The sequence below is a fragment of the Penicillium bovifimosum genome, assembly GCF_028826915.1.
Source record: "Penicillium bovifimosum strain IBT 22155 chromosome Unknown utg000006l_segment0_segment0, whole genome shotgun sequence".
Taxonomy (NCBI): Eukaryota; Fungi; Ascomycota; class Eurotiomycetes; order Eurotiales; family Aspergillaceae; genus Penicillium; species Penicillium bovifimosum.
Window position 1 is genome coordinate 1,798,095 of NW_026622715.1, and position 24,543 is coordinate 1,822,637.

At 51.4% G+C, this 24,543-nt stretch overlaps 10 protein-coding genes across 10 annotated transcripts; 5 read left to right on the forward strand and 5 right to left on the reverse strand.

Annotated features, from left to right (window-relative positions):
* Nucleotides 1-50: 50 nt before the first annotated feature.
* N7515_008329 (uncharacterized protein) lies at nt 51-1,228 on the forward strand (the record flags this gene model as incomplete). Its single annotated transcript, XM_056669073.1, has 4 exons — nt 51-173; nt 237-332; nt 388-971; nt 1,024-1,228. 4 exons carry the CDS (start codon nt 51-53, stop codon nt 1,226-1,228), a joined length of 1,008 nt encoding a protein of 335 aa, XP_056518903.1.
* Nucleotides 1,229-1,830: 602 nt separating this feature from the next.
* N7515_008330 (transcriptional regulator family TF) lies at nt 1,831-2,736 on the forward strand (the record flags this gene model as incomplete). Its single annotated transcript, XM_056669074.1, has 2 exons — nt 1,831-2,149; nt 2,207-2,736. The coding sequence occupies 2 exons, from the start codon at nt 1,831-1,833 to the stop codon at nt 2,734-2,736; spliced, it is 849 nt and encodes a 282-aa protein (XP_056518904.1).
* Nucleotides 2,737-3,106: 370 nt separating this feature from the next.
* On the forward strand, nt 3,107-4,035 carry N7515_008331 (uncharacterized protein; the record flags this gene model as incomplete). Its single annotated transcript, XM_056669075.1, has 4 exons — nt 3,107-3,453; nt 3,511-3,669; nt 3,719-3,789; nt 3,860-4,035. The coding sequence occupies 4 exons, from the start codon at nt 3,107-3,109 to the stop codon at nt 4,033-4,035; spliced, it is 753 nt and encodes a 250-aa protein (XP_056518905.1).
* A 699-nt stretch (nt 4,036-4,734) lies between these two features.
* N7515_008332 (U6 snRNP complex subunit PRP24) lies at nt 4,735-8,629 on the reverse strand (the record flags this gene model as incomplete). Its single annotated transcript, XM_056669076.1, has 3 exons — nt 4,735-5,784; nt 5,832-6,065; nt 6,119-8,629. 3 exons carry the CDS (start codon nt 8,627-8,629, stop codon nt 4,735-4,737), a joined length of 3,795 nt encoding a protein of 1,264 aa, XP_056518906.1.
* Nucleotides 8,630-9,299: 670 nt separating this feature from the next.
* Nucleotides 9,300-10,354, forward strand: N7515_008333 (mitochondrial 54S ribosomal protein uL22m; the record flags this gene model as incomplete). Its single annotated transcript, XM_056669077.1, has 2 exons — nt 9,300-9,333; nt 9,393-10,354. The coding sequence occupies 2 exons, from the start codon at nt 9,300-9,302 to the stop codon at nt 10,352-10,354; spliced, it is 996 nt and encodes a 331-aa protein (XP_056518907.1).
* Nucleotides 10,355-10,602: 248 nt separating this feature from the next.
* Nucleotides 10,603-11,830, reverse strand: N7515_008334 (phosphoglycerate mutase family protein; the record flags this gene model as incomplete). The annotated part of the gene is made up of 4 exons (XM_056669078.1): nt 10,603-10,944; nt 11,020-11,250; nt 11,349-11,567; nt 11,642-11,830. Coding segments are annotated over 4 exons (981 nt in total), but the record flags the coding sequence as incomplete, so codon positions are not given.
* A 411-nt stretch (nt 11,831-12,241) lies between these two features.
* On the reverse strand, nt 12,242-14,077 carry N7515_008335 (uncharacterized protein; the record flags this gene model as incomplete). The annotated part of the gene is made up of 2 exons (XM_056669079.1): nt 12,242-13,291; nt 13,340-14,077. The coding sequence occupies 2 exons, from the start codon at nt 14,075-14,077 to the stop codon at nt 12,242-12,244; spliced, it is 1,788 nt and encodes a 595-aa protein (XP_056518909.1).
* A 1,585-nt stretch (nt 14,078-15,662) lies between these two features.
* On the forward strand, nt 15,663-18,194 carry N7515_008336 (serine/threonine-protein kinase; the record flags this gene model as incomplete). Its single annotated transcript, XM_056669080.1, has 4 exons — nt 15,663-16,045; nt 16,104-16,936; nt 16,987-17,580; nt 17,632-18,194. 4 exons carry the CDS (start codon nt 15,663-15,665, stop codon nt 18,192-18,194), a joined length of 2,373 nt encoding a protein of 790 aa, XP_056518910.1.
* A 772-nt stretch (nt 18,195-18,966) lies between these two features.
* Nucleotides 18,967-19,560, reverse strand: N7515_008337 (uncharacterized protein; the record flags this gene model as incomplete). Its single annotated transcript, XM_056669081.1, has 1 exon — nt 18,967-19,560. One exon carries the CDS (start codon nt 19,558-19,560, stop codon nt 18,967-18,969), a length of 594 nt encoding a protein of 197 aa, XP_056518911.1.
* A 1,477-nt stretch (nt 19,561-21,037) lies between these two features.
* Nucleotides 21,038-23,590, reverse strand: N7515_008338 (putative pathogenicity factor; the record flags this gene model as incomplete). Its single annotated transcript, XM_056669082.1, has 2 exons — nt 21,038-22,769; nt 23,526-23,590. The coding sequence occupies 2 exons, from the start codon at nt 23,588-23,590 to the stop codon at nt 21,038-21,040; spliced, it is 1,797 nt and encodes a 598-aa protein (XP_056518912.1).
* Nucleotides 23,591-24,543: the final 953 nt, after the last annotated feature.

Genomic DNA, 24,543 nt, shown 5'->3' on the forward strand with positions numbered 1-24,543 from the left:
CCTCTAGTCTCCTCCTTTGACTTTTTTTTCTACCCAAATTGAATTTTAAAATGGGACAGTCGGCATCAGACGCGTCTTGGCCAGCGGGCATTCCCGAGATCCACCTTCATCCGACAGATTTACCCTCAGATGAGCTCCCGGAAGAAGCCAAGGGATGGCTGCTATTCGTAAAGGTAGGGAGTCCTCGGAATGCTCTCGTATAAGCATTTGTAATACTAACTGGTACATAACTGCAGAAAGAATACCAACGAGTCTCAACCCCAGAAGAGGGGCTGCGTCAACGGCGAGCCCTAATTGAGAAATGGGCTACCGCCAGTCAGGAATTCCGCGAGGTGCGTACAGCCAATGCTGAATTCACCTTTCTTCAGGTCTAACTATTATTTGCAGTCTTACCATAGCCGTGCCCCGGCATGTACCTCAGCTCGCGACTACCCGGCTTCATTGCTCTCGCAGCAAGCCCCACGACCTGACAAGAGATTCCTTTGTCTACCACCAGTAGACCCACAGACTCACCCCCGGAACTACATTCATCTTGTAAAGCTCCTGATTATGATGTATATCCATCAAGATGAATGGAACGGGCAGCATCCCTTTGACCAGGCGGGGCCGGGCCATGCACCACGCAGTCATATCCCAGAATTTCTCAACCTCGCGACACCTATCGCGCTTAACGATATCCTCTCTGAGCTGCACCTTTCCTCAGCGGATTTCCACGCTCTCTCGATGACCCGGAGTGGCACGGTAGTGTTCGCCGATGGGTCAGACTACACGTGGTATGTGATCGAAGAGTCGGAGCTTGCCACAGGGCGAATGACGATAGTCGAGTTCGGCTCTGACGGCAGTGTCCGCGATTCGATTGTTCGTCGAGCCTGGAATATGGGTCGGGTAATGGCCTTTGGTCAGAGTTTGGGCCGGCGTGTCGCGGATTTGGAAGAGTCGTGTATTGGGGGCCCGCCGCAGTATAACGAGCCGTAAGTTCTTTTCCATGTGCAGTTTCCAACGTGAATTTTCTAATGGGAATAGATTGAACATGGACCGTCCTATTATTGAGCTCTTGGAGGCAACGAGAATGGACAGCAAGTTTCTCTATGAGGGATTCGGTTATATGGACCTGTGGGTGCGCCTTATTGAGCAGAATGCACCTGGGTATCTGGACCTTGAGGCTCAGGGGCGGGAGGTAGAATTTAAGCTTGACAATCTGCGTAATGTTGGCATTGATACTCTCTAAGGTATGTCCTGCGGTAGTTGGTCCTGACAGGTATTGTATTTGACCATTCCATCTTCGAGCATTTTATCGAAAGAAATACTCCTACCTGTATCCATGTATTAAGGCTCGAGAATTGGCTTGGAGAGCACTGATGAAGAGGACGAGTATGAGGATGCAGAATCAAATATAGGCAAATGCCACAGTCAGAGCAATTTGAATGCTGAATCGAGGATATAGATTGTACATAGTACGGACTGAGACTGGTGTTTAAAAAAAGCGGATGAAGCTACCGCTGAGGCTGCGCCAAAGCCCCCTGGTATCAATACAGAGTATCAATCTGGAGTTCAACTGTTCAATTTGGATTTCAATTTGGGATCGGGGACTGAGACTGAGAGACTCATAAGAATTAAAGAATATGCTCAGACTACGCCGACACGAAATAACAAGCAAGCAAGGTTTAAGGAAAGATATCGATGCCTCTTGAGGCTCTGGTTGTCTCATTGAAGAACGTGACGCCGAGCGGAGAATACGTAAGTCCGATGCCGATTCCACTACGTTATTCTAGAGGCGCGGGTACCGCCCAAGACTCATGACTATGACTATATTTCGTGGGAATATTCAACATGGATATAATATTCGTCAACGTCAAAACCCCAAGAGACGCCCTTCAGCTATCCAAAGAACCCGAGGTCCGTTCTCACGTGACGCGACATCAATGGAAGCAGTCAAAGAGTCGAGATAAGCGACGGAGAAGAACCTTGCCGAGTGATTCAAATGATACGAAGAATTTGGGATACGCCGGATACTCAGCTAGGCCTTCCAGTGGCATATTTGCCTCGGACCGAGTGTCGATTTCGCCTCAAATAGGAGGACTCAGAGTCGACCCTTTCCAGTCTTATCCTGTCTCAGTTCAACCTTGGACCCAGCTGCTAGTAGATCACTGTAAGTCATCATTTGAAATTATTTTCGCTTCAAGAAAGAATTCGCTAATATTGTAAGACTTGATACACATGGCAGTTGATATCCCCGAGCTTGATTTACCTGGAAACCATGGTCTCTTGAGAACCACTTGGTTCCCATTGGCGTTAACCGAGCCCGCTTTATTCACCGTCATTCTTCTTCTTGCGGCGTCGCATTATGCCTCCCTTCAGGGTGACATTGGCTCGTTGAGGGTGGACCTCCTCGGGCTTCGCTATGAGGCTGTATTATCAATCAATCGCAGTCTCGATGCTCAGTTTCCCGACTCTACAAATGATGCTTTGATAGGGGCCATAGCAAAGATGGCAAGTTACGAAGCTATGTTCGGCAGTCTTGAAAATTACGATATACATATGCAGGGTCTTACAAAAGCCATTGGCTTACGAGGGGGGCTGGCATCTCTTGGACTCAACGGATTGCTCCACAGAATGGTGATCTGGATAGATCGTAACGCCGCTTTCTTGCATGGGTCGACAATGTACTTCGCAGGCATCAGCAGGTCGGGTGAAGCGGAAGACCCAAATCCTGGCCAATTTCTAGCAATATCTTGAGGGAAGAATGACCTAGGTCACTTTTGCTGATCAATCGGAGCACATCCTATGGCGTATCTCATGTGCGCTGCTAGATATTCCTGCATGCATCTCTAGATTTTGGTGGGACTTCCTAAATAGGATACCACATTCACGTCCGACCCACAGCTAACAACCAATGAAACAATGTGTTTGTGAGTATGCCCCGCATATTTCCTATTGAGGATACCACATACTAATGCGGGGGTATGTACATCACAGATCTATTGACATCACAGATCTATTGCTTTTGGGGTATATAAGCAACCAGTTCTCAAGTGAATTTCGTGAAAACCAGACATCTTCCTCTCAATTACCCACTGAATTGGACCCCCTCTACTTTCGCTTTACAATGGCTCTCAATGGCAAAGTTGCCCTTATCACGGGCGGTATCAAGAATCTCGGAGCTCAAAGTGCTCTCGAACTGGCCAGCGTGGGCGCCAATCTTGCTCTCCACTATCATTCGTCTGGCGGTGAAAAAGTAAAGGCCGATCTTGAAACCGCACTGAAGAAAAACAATCCATCAATCAAAGTTTCATTCTATCAGGGCGATTTGACCTCTGCCACCGCAGTGACCCAATTATTCCAAGATGTTCTCCGTGACTTCGGTCAGGTTGATATTGTGATCAATACAGTTGGAAAGGTTTTGAAGAAACCCATTGTTGATATTACAGAAGAAGAATACGATACAATGTTCGCGTGAGTTTTGACCCAAAACGTTATTCGTACCCTAGCTGTGGGCTAATTTGGGTTCAGGGTGAATTCCAAAACTGCATTTTTCATCCTCAAAGAAGCGGCTGCTCATGTGAGCGATGGTGGCAAGATCATCAGTATTGTCACGGCGCTGCTCGGAGCATTCACCGGCTACTACACTTCCTACGCCGGTAGCAAAGCCCCGGTGGAACATTTCACTCGGTTCGTTATCCTCTCTAGCATCTGAGATTTGTGGCTAAAAGACTTTTAGGGGTGTTTGCAAAGAGCTTCAGCCTAGAAGGGTCAGCGTGAACAATATCGCCCCTGGACCAATGGATACGCGTAAGTTCCGTTCTTTTGTGAAAATACATGGGGGTACATCAATAGCATTCTGACATGAAGTACAATACAGCATTTTTCTATCCTCAGGAGTCTCCGGAAGCTGTTGAGTTCCACAAAGCGAACGGCATGGGCGGGCGACTTACCATGACGGAGGATATCGCTCCAATTGTTCGCTTCCTCTGTACAGACGGTGCCTGGATCACTGGGCAGACAATCTTTGCCAATGGTGGATACACAACTCGTTGATGGAGTTTCCCAGCCATTGTAGCAGAAAATTCAAAGATTATCACAACTATTGCAACTCTTCGATATAAAATTTACAGCCGGTTGATGGCATTACTTCTCCTAGTAGCACATCCTTATTCCTTAGTTGGTCGTACCTGTCATGGCAAAACCTCCGTGGGCAAAGGTAGATGTTGCTCATTTGAACACTGGGTGCCGTACACAGTGTACCCAGACGAAACGAAACCTAACAGGCCTAAATACGAGAGTAACCTTCATCTTGGAAAATCAAATTACGTAGTTCCATAAGGTCTCGGGCTGAAAGAGTAGGTAGTTATTGCCGTTGTCTACCACACGGAAGGCGAACATAGACCGTTCTGTATCATATATACACCGTTAAATATAATCACCAGGATAGAATTCAGTCATTGGGCCGTCTCAGAGACAACCCTTCGGAACAGACATCATCATTAGAACTAGGAGCAAGATACAGTCATAATGTACACAACAAAGTGCCATGGAGAAAAGAAAATCATGGCGCAAAAGACCGACCCGGATAAGCACTGGGGATCTAACACGTAGAGAAAACATCCAAGAGAAACATAAACAGAAAAAGAAAACGAAAACGAAAAACGCCAACCGACATGCCGTCAAAAGAAGAAAAAAACAGCAAATGAAAACCAGATTGCGCCAGAGTTATCAACTATCATTGCCACTTGCACTTCATTCCTCACGCTTTGCCTGGAGCATAGCACGGAAATCATCATTGCTCTTAGTCGGTTTGCTCCCATCAGCAGTCGTGTCCATTTTATCCCCGCTCGCAGCTGACGACGAGTTCTGATGAGGAGCAGTCTGTCGTTTAATTCCAAGACCACCTTTCCCACCCTTACGAGGCTGCTGTGGGCGTTTGATTGGTCCCGTAGGCTGAAGGGTAGTCGTCTTCTTCGGTACGCCTTCCTGCTTAACGGAGGTAATCCGGGTCGACTTGACCTCCGGTTCAACGGCCATCATCTCTCGAACGCTGCCGATGTGAAGTGGTCGTCCGGGGGCGATTTCCTTGCCTTCGAGGGCCATTGTGGCTTTTCCGGCATCTTGGACATTGACGAATTCAACGATGGCACCTTGGTGATCTGGACGGAGATTGATCGAGACTAAACGCCCGAATGGCTCGACGAGGGCACGGATACGGGCTTGGTTCACTGTGTCGGGAACGTTCATCAGGGCAAGGGTGCGCTGGGCGTGTTCGCCAACTGGAATTTCAAGACCGTTGACACCGTAGTTTGATGGGTGTGCTGCAACGTGGGAGATGATGGTTCGGGTTCCGTGGCGAGATGCCTCGGCAGAGGCGATTTCGACACGGAGACGACGTGACATGTACTCTTGTTCATTCATTGAGACTGCCTCCTTGGCGGCCTCTGGGGTGGTGAATGTAACGAAGCCATACCCTTTGCTCCCGCCATCGACCTTTCGGTCGATGAAAGCTTTCTCGACTGTCCCGAATTTGGAAAAGAGCTCTTCCAGGTCTTTTTCGGTTGCGTTCCAGCTGATATTCGACACATAGATTTGCCGTCCTTCGTGGCGGGGACCACTACGGGCTTGCTTTTTTGTCGGGTCGGAGATCTTGACACTGAGCTTCTTGCCATCTTCCAGTCGCATTCCATGGAGCTCTGTGGCATGGTGTGCTGCGCTGGAGCTGTCGAACTGCAGATAGCAGAAACGTCGGGCGGTGTCGAACTTTAGCGACGGCATTCGGACTTCGAGTACTTGGCCATACTACTGGGATTAGCGACGTACTCAAGTTGGGGATATCGGACACTTACTTTGCCGAAGAGCTTGCGCATGTATTCCTCATCCGCGGCGGGAGAGTAGTTGGTGATCCAAATTGTCGTCTCGGCCCCAACCTGCACGTCGATGATGTTCTCGGTATCATTGAAGGGCTTTTTGTCACGGGTGAGTGCGGCAAGAGCCTCTTCCTTGCTTTCGAACTCGATAACAGCAACTTCGGAGTTTTTCTCCTCTCTTCGGAGCATTTTGACACTGTTGATGGTGCCAATCTGTTCGATTTTGGTCAGCTCAGTCGCTTCAATCATGGGGAGGGGATACTTACATGACGGAAAAATTGCCGGACGTGATGCTCCGTGGTGCCTTTAGGCAGGTTTTGGACGATAACAGTCGCATTTTCTCGGTCTCGCACGGGTCCCTCGGGCGCCTCCGCAGGCGCCGTTTCATTGCAAACCTTTTTGTTTTCGCGCATCTCCTCCTTGTCATCCTGGCGTTTCCGTTTTTCAGGAGACGGGACTGCCTTCACGGCGGCCTCCCACTGTTGCTGCTGCTGCTGTTGCGCTGCTGCTGCCTCGCGCGCTTCCCTTTCTCTCCGGGCGGTGACAGCTCGCAATACCTTCCGCGTCTCGATCACAGCCAGCTGCAACTCATCCGAGTCCTCATAGTCCTCGCAATGACTGACGTACGTCTGAACAATCTTTTCGGGCCAGTCCAGGTCTGTTCGCTTGATGGCTTGTTTCAGGACGGCGGTAGCATAGCTGGGGTTCGGGGTTCGGCGTGCTGCGTCGACTGTTGCCTCACCCTGAACAAATTTGCTCCAGCAAATTAGCTCCCATCCATAGTAGGTGAGCCAGAACTCGTAACTGCCACCACGGCGAGCAACCAACCCCTTGAAGGTCTCGCGTGCACTGTCCCAGCTACCGCTTTCGCTGAGGAAGCGGATGTAAATCCGCTCCAGACGGAACAGAGGATCGCCTTGATACGCTGGGCCATACTTCTTTTCGCCCAGTTCTTGCACGCTTTCGATGGCTGAACGAATGCCAACTTCCGCGACATCCAGATCCTCATCAGTCGAGTCGGACAAAAAGGCGCGTCGACGAAGGTAGCTGCACCATGTGACGTGAACCTTTAGAACCTCTTCCAACCCTCCGGCATCGAGGAGTCCAGTGCTAGTCGCCTTGTGCTTGATACTGGAGATTTTGTTGAATGACTGATTCTCCCTTTCGGAACTTAGCAAGTACTGGGACCACAGATTTCCAGACCATGGGCAATGGCGTGTGGCACGGTCTAGAGTTGCGAGTGTTGTGGTGGAAGCGCGGCGATGGATGGATTCGCCGATCAGGAACATGATGTAGCCTTCCCAGAGCGAGACATCCGTAGGAAAGTGAAGGACGGCGCGCTGGTAGATGGCATTCACCAAGTCGAAGCTATAGTCCCCTCGTTTCCGGCGGTTGCGCGTCAATTCCCACTCGATGTACTCAGAGTATACCGACCATTCGAGAGTGCGATCGCCTGACTCTTGCGCCTTGGCCAAACGATGCTCGAATTCCTCACGTGCGCTGTAGAGAGCCTTTGGCTCGGCAGCGCGGGCAACGGTCTCAGACATGATTTCCTCATACTTGTTGTTGTAATAAGTGGAAACGAAACCTGAAAAGTTCTGGAAAGTCTGATCCCAGGTAGCGTGGGGAGTTTGCAGACGATGGCTATAAAGTCCGTGCAGGTTGTTGATTTTGTCTTGAGAAGGCGCGCGAGCAATGTCCTGGGCATAGAGATCCAAGAGGCGATCCCAGACCATGTGGCTGTTGTTGATTCTCCATTTGGTAGCATCTGCGCCCCGCTGCCACACCTCCAAGACTGACTCCCACGTGAAGACCTCACGCCCAACCATGCGATCCTCTTCAGTCCACTGGAGGGAACCGGCCACGCCATGCGCGGAGTTGTAAAGATAAAGCACCCATTCACCGTAGATATTCCACAATTTTGTGCTGCCAAACTCCTCTTCTACAGATCGCTGGCAGAGCTCCAGAACAGCAATGCGCCCGTCGACATCCTGGGCCAACATGCTCTCATCCTGGATCCATTCTGCCCAAAGATCTTCACCCATGGCGAAAAGCTTGTCCATTTCTTCACGGGCTGTTTTCAGGTCGTTGAGGAGATCGTAGCCTCGCGGGTCGCCGTGGACATCTGGGTTATTCGGTGGGTAGACATGATTGACGAATCCAGCATGCAGCAGTCCGATAAACTGCACGTGCGCGTCGTGGGTATGAGGGTTGACGGATATTTGCTGAAAGAGCTTAGTCGCTTTCTCCTGGGCGCCTGGGTCGAGCGAGGTCCCGGCGTAGGTCCTCTGCGCAGGCCCCTCGCGCCCATCCGACATGGCAATCTCGAAGGACATCCTGGAGGTAGGGGTGTTGTGGTTGATGGAGTTGACATGTGGGTGAATCGTGGATGGGGATAGCTGGTGTTCATATGATTCAGTGCTCCGAAGCATGCTTGTTTGGGTTGGACGTTGTGGCTGGTGGTGCTGCATCGACGCGAGATCTGCCAAAGTGTCCATTCCGGGGGTGGAACCTTGCCTTGACGTCTCGGTCGAAGCAGTCCCATTGCCTGCGCTGGGGCCTGGCGATAGTTCGGCGGTAGGGGCGTAAACCTGCTGTGCTAGAGGTGAGGAGGTCTTCTCTTTCCGTCTTGGAGCTGACCGGGTTCTCTGAAGAGCTTTGTGGGGGGATGGACCTGCAGAGGTGGCCGGTGCGTTGTTTGAGGTAGGACCAGGCACCGGGGTCGAAGTTCCAGATTTGGAAGTCGAGTCCGGCGAGAGAAGCGAATTGATGTCCATATTGGAGATACAGGTGTACTTGGAAAGACCGATGGGATATCCGTTATGTCGTAAACTACGGACGGTGCCTTTCAAGCAGAGATCCAGATCATACGACAGTCTTGAGATACCTCAACACGTCCATTCCTGCAGCCGCAGGTTGTATCCAAAAACCCCCGTTCCTGCAGATGACGTAGATTTACACTTGCGCAGCCGCTTCTGGCGGTGGCTTAGGAATCAAAAGGAAGGTCTGGAAAGGAACGAGGGATCTCGAGTCGAGAGGGCAAGCTAACGGAGAGATCTGAGGCGGTCAGAAAGGATGGAAACCACAGGCTGATGGCCTGGAAAAGGGAAAGGGAGGGATGAAGGAGAGACGAAAAAGAGAGAAGAACCGAAAGAGGGAAAGATGAAGGCTAGTGGATACTGTGGAGATGGTTGGGAAGAAGAAACAGTGTCGCGAGAATGAAGCGCGAATACCTTGACCATCAAAGGTACCAAGTGCCCTTTCTCGTTAAAGCAATTCCGTTCTTCTTCTCCAAAGTCGCCAGTCGTGAGTCGCATCTCTTTTGAAGCTATTCTGATCGATCAACCTCATGCCTCAGGCTCCGGTGTCCCGCACAGACCACAAGCGCAGGGAACTTTCCACCTTTTTTCCCGAGAACTTCTTGACAACAACAACTCAGCAGCCACCATGATCTATCGCTCAGGGCAATTGGTCCGGACAGGTATGTTTAATGTGTCTCTATGGTGTCCGGGCTTTTACTGACTTATCTCCCACGTTTAGCCGCCCGGACCGGTGTCACCTTTGTCCCTCGCCGAACAATCACCTCGACCCCGATTCGCTGCGCTGCGAATGATGACGGAAAGAAATCGGGCCTTTTCTCGTCCATGAAGAACATGTTCTTCGGAGGCGACAGTACAAAGACGAAGGTCACCCACCGACCCTCGGCCCCTAAGAAGGAAGAAGGTGGTTTAGGAGATACCTCCATCTTCGGAACAGACTTTACCGCACCAACATCAGGTCCCAAACCATCACGAGGGCCTCAAGGAGCAGAACCAGACGCTCCCTCTGACAAGTTAGTGGATCGCGATCAGAGTCGCGTGCTAGCCGGACTGGGTCCCGACCCCAAAGCCCAGCTACGATGGGAAAGAAAGATGGCCGTCCGTGAGATCCGGAAACGGGGCCGCGTACCGGCCAAGGTGCAAATCAAGCGCACCGAGCGCGAATCGCTGTCGAAATCCCACTGGTTCAAGACCTCACTCAAGAAGCTGGGTCCTCTGGCTCGCCAGATCGCCGGCAAGAACATCGACGAGGCTATCCTCCAGATGCGCTTCAGCAACAAGAAGGCTGCTAAGGACGTGCTGGAACATCTCGAACATGCCAAGAACGTCGCCATTGTCCGTGCCGGCATGGGCCTTGAGAAGTCCGTCCCCGCGAAACCGATCAATGTCGTCCTCAAGACTGGCGAGCGCAAGAAGATCACCAACCCCTCCGACATCTACATTCAAGAGGCTTGGGTTAACCGCGGTCCCTACGGATATGAGATGGATCACCGTGCCCGTGGACAGATCAACCGCATGCGTCCCCCCACCACAAGTATCTCTGTCCTGTTGAAGGAAGAGAAGACTCGCATCCGCGAGTGGGAGGATCGTGACGCCAAGGCCCAGCGGCAGCGCATTTCTCAGCTCTGGACCCAGCTGCCAGATCGCAAGATCCCTACGCAGAACCAGTACTACAGTTGGTAAAGGATGCTTTGGCGTTTGTATTATTTATATCTAGGTCTTTCGCGTGGACAGTTTTTCATCAGCCGATTGCAGGCGACAATTGCATTGAGAAGTCGCTCTCGCCTTGAGTAGCGGCCCATGTACAATACTGAAACAATTTTTGGATATCACCATTCAGTCTGACTCTTACGTATTTCCAATGCAGCAGCCACACAGCTACAAGACTATGTAGCGAAGTACTCAAACCAGACATCCGAGCCATACAAAACCTACAACGACGAAGGAGTATTCCTCTCCACAGAAACAAGCACAGGAATCACCGCACCTGTCGCCAACGCAAACCGCCGATGCCCAACAACCTCCAAAACACTAGTAATAGCACCAGAATGCGCCGTCAACGAGATATAAGTACTCTCATCATTCACAACATCATCCAACAAACACCTCAGCCGATGATTCCTCTGCTCATCCGACTCCCGCACCTCAGCATCCCACAACAAATCCTCCTCCGAGAACCCATCTTCAAAACGATACTCGGGGAACTGCTCTGCGATTTCCGATGCCAGTGAGCGCCTGTCACATGTATGCTGTCCCATCGTCTCACGGAGAAGCTATTGCAATCAAATTAGACTATCGTCCATTAAGAATTAAGATTCAAGGATTGAAAACATGGAATCACAACAAACCTCTTTGATGACAGGCTGAAAAGGCCCCTGAATTCCATTGAACGTAATCTGCGCCGTCTCAAGACACCGATTCAACGGACTAACATAATACCTCTCCGGCAATGGGATGCCGGCATCTATCTGCTGTTTCCAAGCTGCATTTGCAATAGCCGCCTGGCCTCTGCCTGTTTCCGTTAGACGGGCGTCGACCCAGTTACCGTCTTCGTCTCCATCTTGGAGGGACCAGTAATCCTGGATTTTATCAATGTCTGCTTTGCATCTGGGCCTTGCTTGGGAAGGGAGAGAAGCGGGGAAAAGGGGAAAAGTAGAAAACGAGGTCAGTTACTTACATCCCATAATTTAGTACCGTATTTCCGTTCCGCGACATTATGCACACCCTCGCCGTGACGGCCGAGGAAGAGTACTTTCAGCTTTTGGTCCTTGTTGGCGGCGTTGAGGCGCTGGATGTGTGCGGCGAAACGCTGCCATTGGCTGCCGGTTTGGGCATTAGGGAGGTCTTGACCGTCTTGGGAGTATTGCTGTTGGATGAGGCCGAAGTCTGATTTGACCTGGCATTTGTTAGATATGCATCATATGGCCTCGGGGGTTGGGGTTTTGATCGGGATTTTTGGCGGTTCCTTACGTAGTCGAAGGTGTCGGGATCAGTGGTCGGGTCATCTTGGAGGAAATAACCTGGCACTGCAGTGATACGAAATTGGGGCGCGATAGTCATGATAGCTAACGTATGCGGTAGCTTAGGGAGATCGTGGTGGTTGGGATAGCGATACCTTAAGTGGGGGAAGGGGTTGGCGTGGCATTTGGGGGATATAGGGCTGAGGTGCCCAGGTGGTGGGGACACGCAACATCAGTATACAACTAAGACGACCATTGACTGCAAAGGCTACCAGGACTCATGGAACGGGATTTTCGACTGCTTTATGCATCATTCGGTTTGAACGGTAACTGAGAGTCCGGTGCACTAGCAACGTCGCTGCCGACAGGAATAAGAATTTAACGTCCTTGCAAATCTATCCTAAAGGTGTACGAGGCATGATGGCAGTGCTTAAAACGAAATTGGGTCTTCCTTTATTGTGACAGAGACCATTACTATAGAATGAAACCATCTATTTCCTGTACGTACAAGTATCGCTTATACTGAGCTCAGCACCGTAGCAGAAGCTGGTCCATCCAGTCCCGAGAACGAGGGCACGTCGCTTGCAATAAAGCTCAGACAAGGATAGCATCATCCGAAGAAAGCAGTCCGCAGTCCAACTAGATGCAGCCGCTTTTTCGCCAACATGAGTTTCCGACCGGACGAGGACAGCATGTTGAAGAGTAAATCCTCAGGCCCAGAGACCAAAGCCAATGATGACTGCCAGGCGCCAGCAAGCGCCGATGCAGCATTGTAAAGCAGGTGGCCAACGCACGTAGCGGCCGACCTGACAAGGAGTCGCGGTGACTTGACAACCGCGTAGAGATCTGGCGATCCGCGCCGGGTTGGCGAGTCCAAAAGATCCTTCGGAACCAGCCGTAGGCCAGAAAGTACAGCGAGCTGCTTGGCGAGTCCGTCCGAAACTCTCTTGTGGTTTTGTCCCGAGACTTGAAGCCCAGGGCTGCGCATTCCAACGTTGGAGGCAGTTGTGCCTGGCACCCCGGCGCTGCCTGCGGTGCTGCTTGGCCTGGGTCGGAGAACTTCCAGGGGCGCATGGTTCGTCGAACACGTTGGTCTGGTGTCGGTCCCGTTCGGAGACACAACACTGGCCGACGGCGACGTAGAGAAACGCCAGCGCACGCTCGAGCTGCCAGCTGGTTGGTGTGCAGTGGAACTGTATGGGTTGTGGAGTTCTCCACATCCTGTGTTGTTCCTTGTCGAGAGTCCTCTGTCGTGTCCGGCGGATGAGGACTTTTTGCCGGATTGAGCGCTGTTGTGTGCGGGCGCCCTCTTCGCGGTGCTGTCGTCCGATAGAAGAACGATGCCGCCACTCGATGTGCTCTGTTGGGTGTTGGTCTTGACAATGGCCTTGGCGGTTGGAATCCCAACAGGTAGTCCCATAGAAGGGGCTCCCATCGCTGGGTCGTGTCCGGATCTGCCTGTCGGCTCCCTGATCGCCTTGACAGTTGGAAGCGCTTGAGGAAAGTTGAATGATGGGTCGTGGCCGGGTGTGCCTGAGGAGCGCACTTCTGGAAGAATTGGCTTTTGTACTGTGAGTTGCCTCGATCTCTCTTGGATGGCGGCATTCAGCGGGACACCGCTGGCCGCAACACGGGCAGCGGCCTTCTCCAGGCAATTGCACTGATTGAGCGTTAGCGTACTCAAACGTTCAGGTTGAAGGACACTTACGCGCTTGTGCTGCTTCTTGTGCTTCTCACAAGCACCATACTTGCGAGCCTTGATGTAGTTCTCTCTCTGTTCCTGCGATCTGGCCTTTTGTTTCTTTGGCACATTGGTCGCAGCGTTCATGTTCAAGTCGAGAACCATCTCCATACCCCCTGGAGGAGGAGCCTCGGAGGAAGATCTGGTAGATGTATTATGTGGGCTAGGGTGAGGAGATATGCTCCCACTGATGTATTCAGACCAGTTCGGGGAAGAAAAGGTGGTGTTGGATTCCGACGACATGTCCAAGTCCCGAGCAGTGGCATCGCAGAGACGTTGCAGATGCAGCGCAATCGATGCCTCGCGTCGCTTCTCCTTGAGGGAGGCGACGCGCGAGTCGGCGGCGGCTTGCGCCTCGACCAAGCTCCGGAATGCATTGCTGCTGTCGTATGGAGTATATTCAAGGAACGAAGCATCATCGAACAAGGGAGCAGCGGAGTCCTGCATGCACCCTGCATCCATACCCATGAACTCTTGTGAGAGATCAAAGTTGGTCATATCGAATGAGGATTCCATGAGCTCGGGCGATGAGTTGAAAGATCCATCAAAGTCGTAGGACAGAGTCAGGTCCTGAGGTGACACAGTGGTGGCAGTGGATTGGTCGTCGTAGTTGGAAGGAAGGTCGAGGAATTGCTCAAAGTCAACCCACTCATTGGAATTTGATGCGTCCATCTGCGGGAAGCATTGATCCGCAAAGAAAGCCATGGCTAAAAAATAAATAGAACGATGGGGTATCACTTGGGGTATCTATTGGGAATGAGAAATGAAGTGAGAAATGACGGTCAAAGAGACAGCCAGTTTGTTCAGGCCAAGGGCACTGTTTTTTGGGGTCCTGAGGCAGTAGGACACTGAGATAGTGGGGGAGGTCGTAAAGAAGAGAAGAGCCTGAGAGGGGCTTTGGGGCTTGGGTATATGGCGATGGCTTCTAGAGAGAAGGTGAAGAAAGGTCCAAGACCTGAGGCAGCCGTTTGTTCTATGTATGCGCTCAGTCTCATCAGCCGCCATTCCTCTTCGGGCACCCCGACTTTACGCTAAGCCTTTTCTAGACCCCGACACCCCGCTTGATCATTCTAAGCCGCAGTATGAGTCAACGAAGATACCCATGAGGTACTTCTGTTAGTATAGTATCTACCATGTTATAGCTTGTACTGCCAAAGTCTCTTTTACGAAGACAAGATTCCACTTCGTCTTGGCCTCTTAAAATAACAATTTTATATGATGCCCTGGGCATGATGTATGTTGCATTATATCCCATACGATCTGCTGTTCGAATATTCATATTCCTTGATCTATGGAACTACTAGCTACTGTGTATTTCGAATCGAAATTTCTAACGGGACCTTGTGAGTTGTGAGACTGTGCTATTCTGCTGTACGCAGTAGTCACTAAGGCCGACTGGGCCAACACAGTCGACTTTTACCGGCAGACTATGTACTTAGAGTATGCTTCAAGGAGAGCAAAGTACATTCAAAGCTGTCTCAAGCTTTTTAGTAAAGTAAATTGAGCAAACCCAAGCAATTGGCTTCAAGTCACAGTCTTTCCATGGTCTCGCTAAGACGCTGACCCACTGTGATATACACAATCTTCGGAGCCTCGGCAGGGTATTTAATCAGGAAAAGAGCTTTATTTTGCTCTCTAGCTCTAGCCAGTCGACTACACAGACTAATTTGGACTTGGATCAGAGTCGGTTAGGGTTGTGTAGGAAGTGATACTATGCAGCCACTCCACTGGCCACTGCCAGCCAGATTGACCGAGCTTGGCTAGTAGGTCTAAGGTATAACTCTGCATAATATCAAGGTACTAGTTATAGTTAGTTATCCATCATTTGTATCAGATCGTAGAGTATCCGATAGCCCATAGATAGCCATATCTAAGGTGAATGCTATCGCCGGCCCACCCGAGAAAAGTCAGATCGTGAGGTCAACAGCTTAGGTAAGGTCCAGAACTCTCCCAGATCAACTCGTTCAACGTTCAGAGTATCCTTGACCTCTCTCAAACCTCATCCACCCATCAGATAACCTGTGCTACCTAAATCTCTTTGACCTACTTCATTTCTTCTACCCCTGACAAGTCCATTTACCCCTCCATACGCCCCCCCCCACCCGTTGAACAGCTGTCCAGCTCCACCCTCGGTTCTGTTGTGGGGAGGGTCGAGACTGATCAACTGATTGGACCTGGCAATGTTTTGAGGAAAAATAGAATCTCCTACGGTTTGCACAGTCAGCAGCCCCATCGGACCGCTGAACCGTCTAGAAAATCAATCACGTCACGTTGTCATTTTTCCCCGACCATGGCCGCCGCTTTCGATGAGGAAGACCTCGCTGTTCCCCTCCCTTCAGACCGTGACCGTCCGCGTGAACGTTCTAGGGCTCCGACATCGAACCCCTCCGCCATGGCAATGCCCCCGCCGAGGCCGACCGGCAAGGCCGAGGATCCATTGCAGTCGCCATCGACAATGCGAGATATGCAACGCCTCGATCAATACCAGACTCTGAAGGTTTTGGGTGAGGGGTCCTTCGGCAAGGTCAAGCTTGCAATTCATCAGCCAAGTGGACGTCAGGTTGCTCTGAAGATCATCTCGCGACGCAAGCTACTATCCCGAGATATGGTCGGCCGTGTGGAGCGCGAAATTCAGTACCTGCAATTGCTGCGGCATCCTCACATCATCAAACTGTACGGTTCTATGCCAAATTGACATAAGAGTGTTTAATTGACCGACGACATTATTTAGGTACACGGTGATTGCGACCAAGACCGATATTGTGATGGTGCTGGAATACGCCGAGCGAGAGTTATTTGATTATCTCGTGAGGAAAGGAAGGTGTGGTGACGACGAAGCTCGCAAATTCTTCCAACAAATAATATGTGCAGTGGAGTACTGCCATCGACACAAAATCGTGCATCGTGACTTGAAACCCGAGAACTTGCTTATCGACAACCAGAAGAACGTGAAGATCGCCGATTTTGGATTGAGCAATATTATGACGGATGGCAATTTCCTCAAGACTAGTTGCGGTAGTCCGAACTATGCTGCACCGGAAGTTATCTCTGGAAAGCTCTATGCCGGCCCCGAGGTGGATGTGTGGAGTTGCGGTGTGATCTTGTACGTGTTGTTGGTTGGGCGGTTGCCTTTCGACGATGACTACATTCCTGCGCTTTTCAAGAAGATCGCAGCAGGCACTTTCCACATTCCCGGATACATCTCATCTGGGGCTGCTCGTTTGATCCGGGCAATGCTTCAAGTCCATCCCGTTCACCGCATCACAATCCCAGAGATCAGAATGGATCCATGGTTCACTAAGAACCTTCCCCCATACCTCGAGCCGCCTCGAGAGGAGTTCATCGCACCGGGCGTGGATCTGAGCAAGGTCGATTCTGGAAAGTTGGATATGGCAAAGCCGCCGCCGGTTCAGAACAAGATTCATCGAATTGCGGTTTCCAAGCTCGAACGAAGCATGGGATATGGCCGGGAGGATATTGAAGAAGCGTTGAGACACCCGGAACCTAGCGCGATCAAGGATGCCTTCTCTATCGTTGTGGAGAACGAGATCATGCAAACCAATTGTGAGCCTTCGGTGACTTATTCGTCCTGTACCTCAGCTAACGGTAAACAGCCCCCACAGAAGATAATCATTTGGCCCAAACTGTCCACAAAGGAGGTGCACCTTCATCTGCAGAGAGGACCGCAGCCCCTCGTCATGCAACACAACCTACTTCCTCTGTGGATAGGAGCCGGGGCCTGAGTCTATCGCGCCGGAGGACATCGGAGGACCCTCACGCAGACATTGAGGCAGAGCCTCGACTCAGCCACGTCCGGATCCTTCCCACGAGTTTGCCTTATGTTCATGATCAACTTATGGAACAGCGTGACCGGGATAAGAGAGCTCGCAATGAAATCCTTGAGCAGCGCCGTCAAGAGGCCGCCCATCTCGAATCAGAGGGACATGGATCTACTTACCGGAATATGTCTCCCGAAGAACAAGCAGCCACGGCCCGTGCCTTGAAGCCCCACGCACGCAGCGTGGTCGACTTGGACAAGCTGCGATTCGAACCCCCGACCGGTCAACCCCTCGAGAAACAACCCAAGCGTAGCCGCAAGTGGCAGTTTGGTATTCGATCCCGCAATCAGCCATATGAGGCTATGTTATATCTGTACCGCGCAATTGCCGCCCAGGGTGGATCATGGGATATCCAACCCGTTGAATCCGGTATGTTGCAGCCACTAACCCATCCGTAAACATCCCTCTGACACACTACAGGCACCAATATCGGCCCAGATGCAACCCCCTCCCCCGATAAACCCAAACCCTTGCAGAGCAAATATCCCGACCTTCCTTCCGACTATTATATCCCCAAAGACCCCTGGTTCATCCGCGCACGCCTATTGAAAGAAGGCATAAAAGCCCCCGGAGCATCCACCAGTGTGTACAACAGCCGCAGCGACCTCGAAGAACTGCGCCGCCGGTTCAACATCTCGGGTATATCTGCCCCGACAGAAGACAGGAGCCGGGAGCAGCAGTCCTCTGCATCCGACAGCGGTCTCGCCAGCGGCGGCTCCTCCGCCACCGGACCCAGCGCCCTCTCGCATATCACCTACGGCGTCTGGGTCTTCCTCGACATCCAGCTCTACCAACTCGAAGAACACAACTACATGGTCGACTTCAAGTGTGATGGCTACCAGAACGTCATCCGCGCCGAGGGCGACACCGAATGGCATCCCATCAGCAAGCGTTTCAAGAACAAGGAGAAGGAGGTTACCAGCCCCTACCCGTTCCTCGATGTTGCGTCTGATCTCGTCGCCCAGCTGGCTGTGGCCAGCTAGAATTGGTCTACGGGTTGCTTTATACTGTGACTTGGATCATGTGCATACCAAAACGATCGCGGATATTGATCTTACTTTAATATTCTTTGTTTATATTCTTCGGGTGGTTGCATAGGGGCTTTTGTGTTTCTTGCATTTTGGGGGTCCAGCCAGCGTGTACTGTTTTTCTTCTTGCACTCTACATTCTACATTGTATGGAGCATGTGTGGTATCTTCTTTTTTGATACTTTTATATGAAAATATTCAACTTAGACTTTCACTGACGTAGGTCTTTCATCTTTTTCGAGGTGTGCTGTAGATTGAGCCCTAGGTAGTTGGACTGAGCTCAATGTTGAGCACTCTCAGGAGCAGGCTTTGCCTCATCCCGCAGCTGTCGAGCAGTCCTGGGAGCTGAAAAGGAAGGAGCGAAGAAAACCAGGCTATTCAGCTCATCCTTCAGGGACGGCGTTATCGATTTAGTCAATGATTCTACCTAGTTTTCATAATGGACTCTTGAGCGTCTACGACGCGCTAGAGGCGACGTCCCTGAAGGCTGAGCTAACCGTTTTCTTCGGTCCTTCTTTCTTTGCTCCTTCGACCACGCCACAGCTGCGGAATTGGGCACAGCCTGCTCCTGAGAGCGCTCAGCAGCAGTAGCGGGGACGGATATCCCGCTCTCGCGAAGACTCCCCAAGCCCTTTTGCCTTCTGACTTCCCCGATGTGCTCCGCCACCTATAGTAACCCAAGTCAGACGGAAGATTTCCCGAAATCAAACCAAGCTGCATGGCAGCTTCAAGGCTCCTGCTTGATAAAGACCGGCTCCTGCTTGATAAAGACCGGCTCCTGCTTTATGAAAGCTGGCTCTTTCCTGATAGGAGCTGGCTCATTCCTGATAGAAGCTGGCCCACCCCTGATAAAAGCTGGCTCCTTTTTGATGACCTGAGTTGGGGGATCACGCCAAATAACAACAGACATATGAATGTCTTTCCTTCCCGGGCGATTGTGACGAGAAAGCGCAATATAGAGATCTTCGCTATCCTGACGGTAGTCCAAACACGCACTGTAGGCGACTGGGGTCTTGCTCTTTTCGACTTCAGCGGCGAGAATAAGGATATCCTTCTCCCGGGGTTCATATCGATACAGTGTCTCTGGAATGGCAGGAAATAAATCATGCAGAATGAAATCATCGAACCCAAGGATCATACGAGGCTGCAAGTGATGCCGAACTGTGATGATCTTTTCTAGCTTCTTGCCTCTGGGTCCGATCCAAAAGTCGAGAATCACAGGCAGCTCCCCCTCCTGTTGAGATGACACAACCAACTGCTGCCTTCTTTTCCGGCGTTGTTGTGTAAGAGCATGGCCCGCGGTGTCAAATCGCCGTTCCATGTGGAGAAGCTTTCGGATCCTTCCGATTGAAGTGAGGGAAATGTGGATGTCCTCAAGCTCTCGGAGGACTTCTTGAAGTGAACGATCACTGTGTCCGGCCTGACCAGTTGAATGACTCGTTCATGCAAGTATTGATCGTTGATTGTATTCGGAGGCGCGTTCTTCCAGACCTCCCATGATGACAGTCGTCTTTGCAAGGTTGCTCTTGAGACGTTGAGCGAATGCTCCTCGTAAAGAATGTCACAGACCTCCTGAGGGGTAGATCCGGTGGTGTAAAGAGCTATGATCTCCTCTTTGTAGAGATCTAGATCGACCTGAGGGCGGGGCATGATGTCAATTGGAGATGAAGAATGTTGGACCGGATAGGGGGTGAGTGGTAAGCCTTGGTGAAGGGAAAAGGAGACTTTTTATGGGGGGAAAGTGGACATCGTGTCGCAATTTCACGTGCTGCTGTGTACGCGAGGCATTTTCGACGTGTCGTCGCGACACTTTAGACGTGCTGTCGAGGCAATACATGCGGCATCCACATGTGGGAGCGCTCTCATTGGTGGGGGATGCGGAAACTGACAGGTGTGGGTATTGCCAAGAAGCCTGAAATTTAAGTTAACCAATCATATTAGCCTAAAAGTCAGAAATCTTTCCTCGGAATGCGGCCGGACCCACCCACTTATTGTCGGCCTCATCTGCATCTGTCGACGGCATTGGTTGAGGACTGCCGTAAAACCCTAACTAGCGTGTAGACCCCTTCCAATTCAAGCTGAACTCTGAAGGTCTGCCTTGACAATACCAGAGCTCTATAGGGAACGCTCATAGGACCCCGGCAGTATTGATTTGGATAGATAACCTAAAGATGAGTCTATGAGACAGCTCACAGAGTACTGTAACTACACAGTACTAGATCGTTGGGGGAGTAGGGAATTGTGGGGACTCGGGACTCGGGACTCCCGCCGTCCCGAGTCGGGAGTACTACGGAGTACTACTGTGTACTACCTCTAAGGCTCTACGGTCTACCTACTGCCACTACCCACTTCCCAGAGTATAGTGTATACTCCATAGTATACAACTAGGTATTCTCATAGGCAGCGACGGTAGGCTACAGTACAAGTACAGTGACTACCTACATCATGTTTAGTGATTACGACTAGGCATTGAGGTCCCGACTTCGTTAAATCGTCAAAGATTCAATTTGTGCTTAAGACTCCCATTTCAATCTGTAAAAGAAGCGAACTGGACGCAAATCTAGGAACAGAAGCAGAAGAACGCAAACAATGAAAAATGCACACCACCAGTCCCCTTTTTTTGTGTTTTTGTTTTTTGGTTTTTTAGGGCTCGTCAACATCCAACCCAGAGCAAGTCAATCTTTGGAAACTTCCAAGCTCCCAGCGAATGATATGCGCAACAAACTGCGCATATCACTTCCCATCTCGGCCAGGCCTCTTCCTACCACCCCCATTGCCAGTCACCCGGTCGAGGGCCTTTAGATAGACCCTCTCACTCCGACGCCGCTGGCTCTCGGACTGACCCCGGTTGGTGCCAGCCCGGCCGATGCCGGCCTGGAACTGCTGCCCTGCCGCAGGGATCCCACCAACCCCGTTGGCAGACGGGTTGTACGCAGGCCGTTGGTGTCGAGCGCTCGAGGGATCCGGGTGCGCATAGGCACGGCGCGCGGCATCGTCCGCTCCATCCAGCGCGCCGCTACCGGCCGCGTGCCGGGCTTGCTGGAACCCCCGTCTCCATAGTCGTCCCCATGGTCCCCCCTGGGAGCTGCTGGAGTCGCTCGCTCCCCAGTCCCGGCATCTTGACTGCCAGATGAAGTGGCGGCCCGCTGTCTGAGAGCAGCTTCCTTCACCCACGGTTTGAAGTGGGGAAGGATCTCGATGTCCGGGAACCGGACACTGCTCGCGCGCTGCCGCAGAGGATGGCGGTCAGCCAAGTCGGCCTTGCGGCCACCCTTCCTCCGGTTCGATGACAGACCGGATCGAGGAGTTGTCGGGTAGCTGGACGACTCCTCGATCTCCTTGGAGTCGGCAATCTCCTGGTCCCGGAGCTGGGTCATGTACCGGCGGATCAATTCAATGATCCGCCGGATCTCGTCAAAGCTCTTCCCATCGCCGACGTGGCGACGAAGCCAGTTTGGAACCGGCGCGACGATGCTGGTTGGATGCTTGCGGCAGCGTCCACCAGGAGTCCTGGGCTTCTTGGCCATCGGGTGGACATGCCCATTGGCTGTGGTGGCCCGCTGGTCATCTTCGTCCTCGGCAAGCCGGGCCTCAGAGTCATGTTCGACGCGAAGCTGCTCGCGTCGACGGAGGATGAGTTCGAAGTGGAGAACTCCGTTCCACCGCTCCATTCGATCCAGGGACTCTGATAAGAGGTCGCACTGGGTGAAGGGCCATTGGTCAGCGCGGTATCGGGCGCGCTGGTAATGCTTGCGACAGTAATGGACCCAGACGCCGAGCGGGAAGAGCTTGGTTACAGCTTTGTTGCGGCCGAAGACGTGGGACACGACCTTTCGATAGTGCATCCCGTCGGGTGACGGGTGCATCTGGCAGGGTGCGGCGAACTCGCACAGCTGTCCTTCTTCTGGCTTGGTATTCCCCTTCTGGGGTGTCTCCTGTGCATCTGGAGACTCCGATTTCCGTACCAATCCTTGGCTGTGGTGGATTTCAAGCGGCGAGACTTGGTTGAATGGGTGGCTGGCATCCTCTAGCTCCATTGGCCGAGCATGACCATTCTCGTTGTCACTTGGTGCGTATGTATGAGGCGGCGAGCTGAGTACGGCCAGCTGGGGAGGAACGTAGGGCTCACGCGGAAAGTCATTGACTGCGACCCATGGGCTCATCCTCACTTCTTGGCCTTCAGGTAGACGAGAAATCTGGTCTGAGCGGCGAGGGCTCCTGCTTCGGCATCTACCTCGCTCACCTGCGTTGTAATACTGCATCCACCTTTCTCGGTAGCATCTATTGAGGTCGGACTCCAGCCTGATCAGTGCCTCACGGCTGGGATCGTAGAAAGAGCCGGGCTCACTCGAGCCAGTGAATCTGTCCTCATGGGGCTGGGCTGGGTTATTGAGTTGAGGAAGATCACGGGATGAGCCTTGACGGACATCGTCCAGAGTAATCAGTGGTGATGTCTCAGGAGGGGAAAGGAGGAGCGACGGAGTACGACCTCTTTGGCGGTGGCGGAGTGCCTCGACGGCTCGGTTGGGTCTACTCGGTGGGTCAGCAAACATTCATATAAGTCAAAGTCAATGAAGTGAGAGATTGTGAGTGAGAGATTGTAAGTGAGAGATTGTAAGTGAGAGATTGTAAGTGAGAGATTGTAAGTGAGAGATTGTAAGTGAGAGATTGTAAGTGAGAGAAGTGTCCAAATGTGAGAAAATTGCCCAAATGTGAGGAGGTAGAGATTGAGAGAAAGGTATGGAATGATTCTCGAATGGCGAGGCCAAAGCCGGGCATCAGAGTCAATATTAAGTGAGGAAAAGTGGATAGCAAGGCGAGTGAATAGATCAGATACTTACGTCGCAGCAGGATGGTTTGCCTGGGAGTGGAGGGGGAAGCTGGATCTGTCCCCAAGGTTAGCGATGTTTTGGCAAGACAGGATGATCACAGTAGAGAAGAAGACAAGAGAGATGACGCGAGGTCAACAGGGAAACCCAGTCATCCGAGTCTTCGAGGTAATGGTGACTGCTGGCTTAAAAACCAGGGAGGGCAGTATGGGGAAAACCGAGTGTTATAGATCAAGCACTCACTTGTCGGAGGGCGCGTTTGAATGAGCAGATCTTCTGAAACTGTACTCTGATAGTTAGCAGATGTGATGACCATGACACTCAGAATGGTAGAGATGAAGGCAGTATTTGAGATGCAGAAGCCGGAGTAAGAGCAAGAGCAAGAGCAAGGCTATGCTCGAAGCAAATGCCACTGACTCTGCAAATGAAAACTGGGAAATAGAAGCGTGTTGCATACCTGCCCAAATCCTCGTGAGAGGCATGGCCTCGAAGGCTGTTGTGATCAATTTCCTTGGGTTCCATCTTGCTAGATGGATGCCAGGAAGTCTAATATTGTTGTCCAACTGATGATGGTGAAGGCAAACGCTGTTTTAGATGGCGAAAGACCTACGCCAGATGATAGTGAGATGGGAGATAGACCATGCAAGGTACCGGACAATCTTTGTGTTCAATGCAAATGATGAGAGGATGAGGAAAAGATCGAGTGTCTGGGGGCGAGGATAGGAGAGAGGAAGAAGAGCAAGTGAGTATTGGATGGGGATTTTATAAGTTTGCAGGAACTTACCTACGAATTTGTCCTTGAGGTTGAGTTACAACGATTGCTCCTGCTTCTCTTACTTTCAGTTCTTGCTGTTTGAATACATGTGCCTCTGTTCTTGACGAAGCTCACTACTCATCATGTGAGCTTCATATGTGAGCTTCATACCTCGATGCATTTGATGTTCCACTAAAGCTCTATACAGGCTAACACTCTAGCCTGATGTCCTCGAAGTCATAATCATATGGGGTCCGCTCCTCTTCTCTACATTATCACGAGATGAAGGCACATCTTTGGGGTCACGTCCATCTGGAGTCTCGGGAAGAGACACGTGAAAGTCAAGGTCCTATGACAGTTACTCGAACCTCACTGGAATATACCTATCCTTACTACGGAGTAGAGCCTGCAAGATAGGTAGGTACCAGCCTGGCTGTCCATTAGGTGCATAACCTAGGTTTACTTCCATCTTCAAACCTACCTACAACCCTGGATGGATGCAGCCAAGTGGACCAGGTCCAGGTTCCTGTTCGATATATACCACGACCTAGCGCACCTAGATGGAAGGGGGTAGGTTAGAAGTCCATACAATCAGTATGATGACTATAGACGGACCACGAAATACTTAACTAGTGAGTGACCTTGTCAAGTAGGTTTACAAGCAGATATACCCTATGTAGTATGTACAGTTGGAAGTATGAAGAGAGTAAGTCCCGTGACC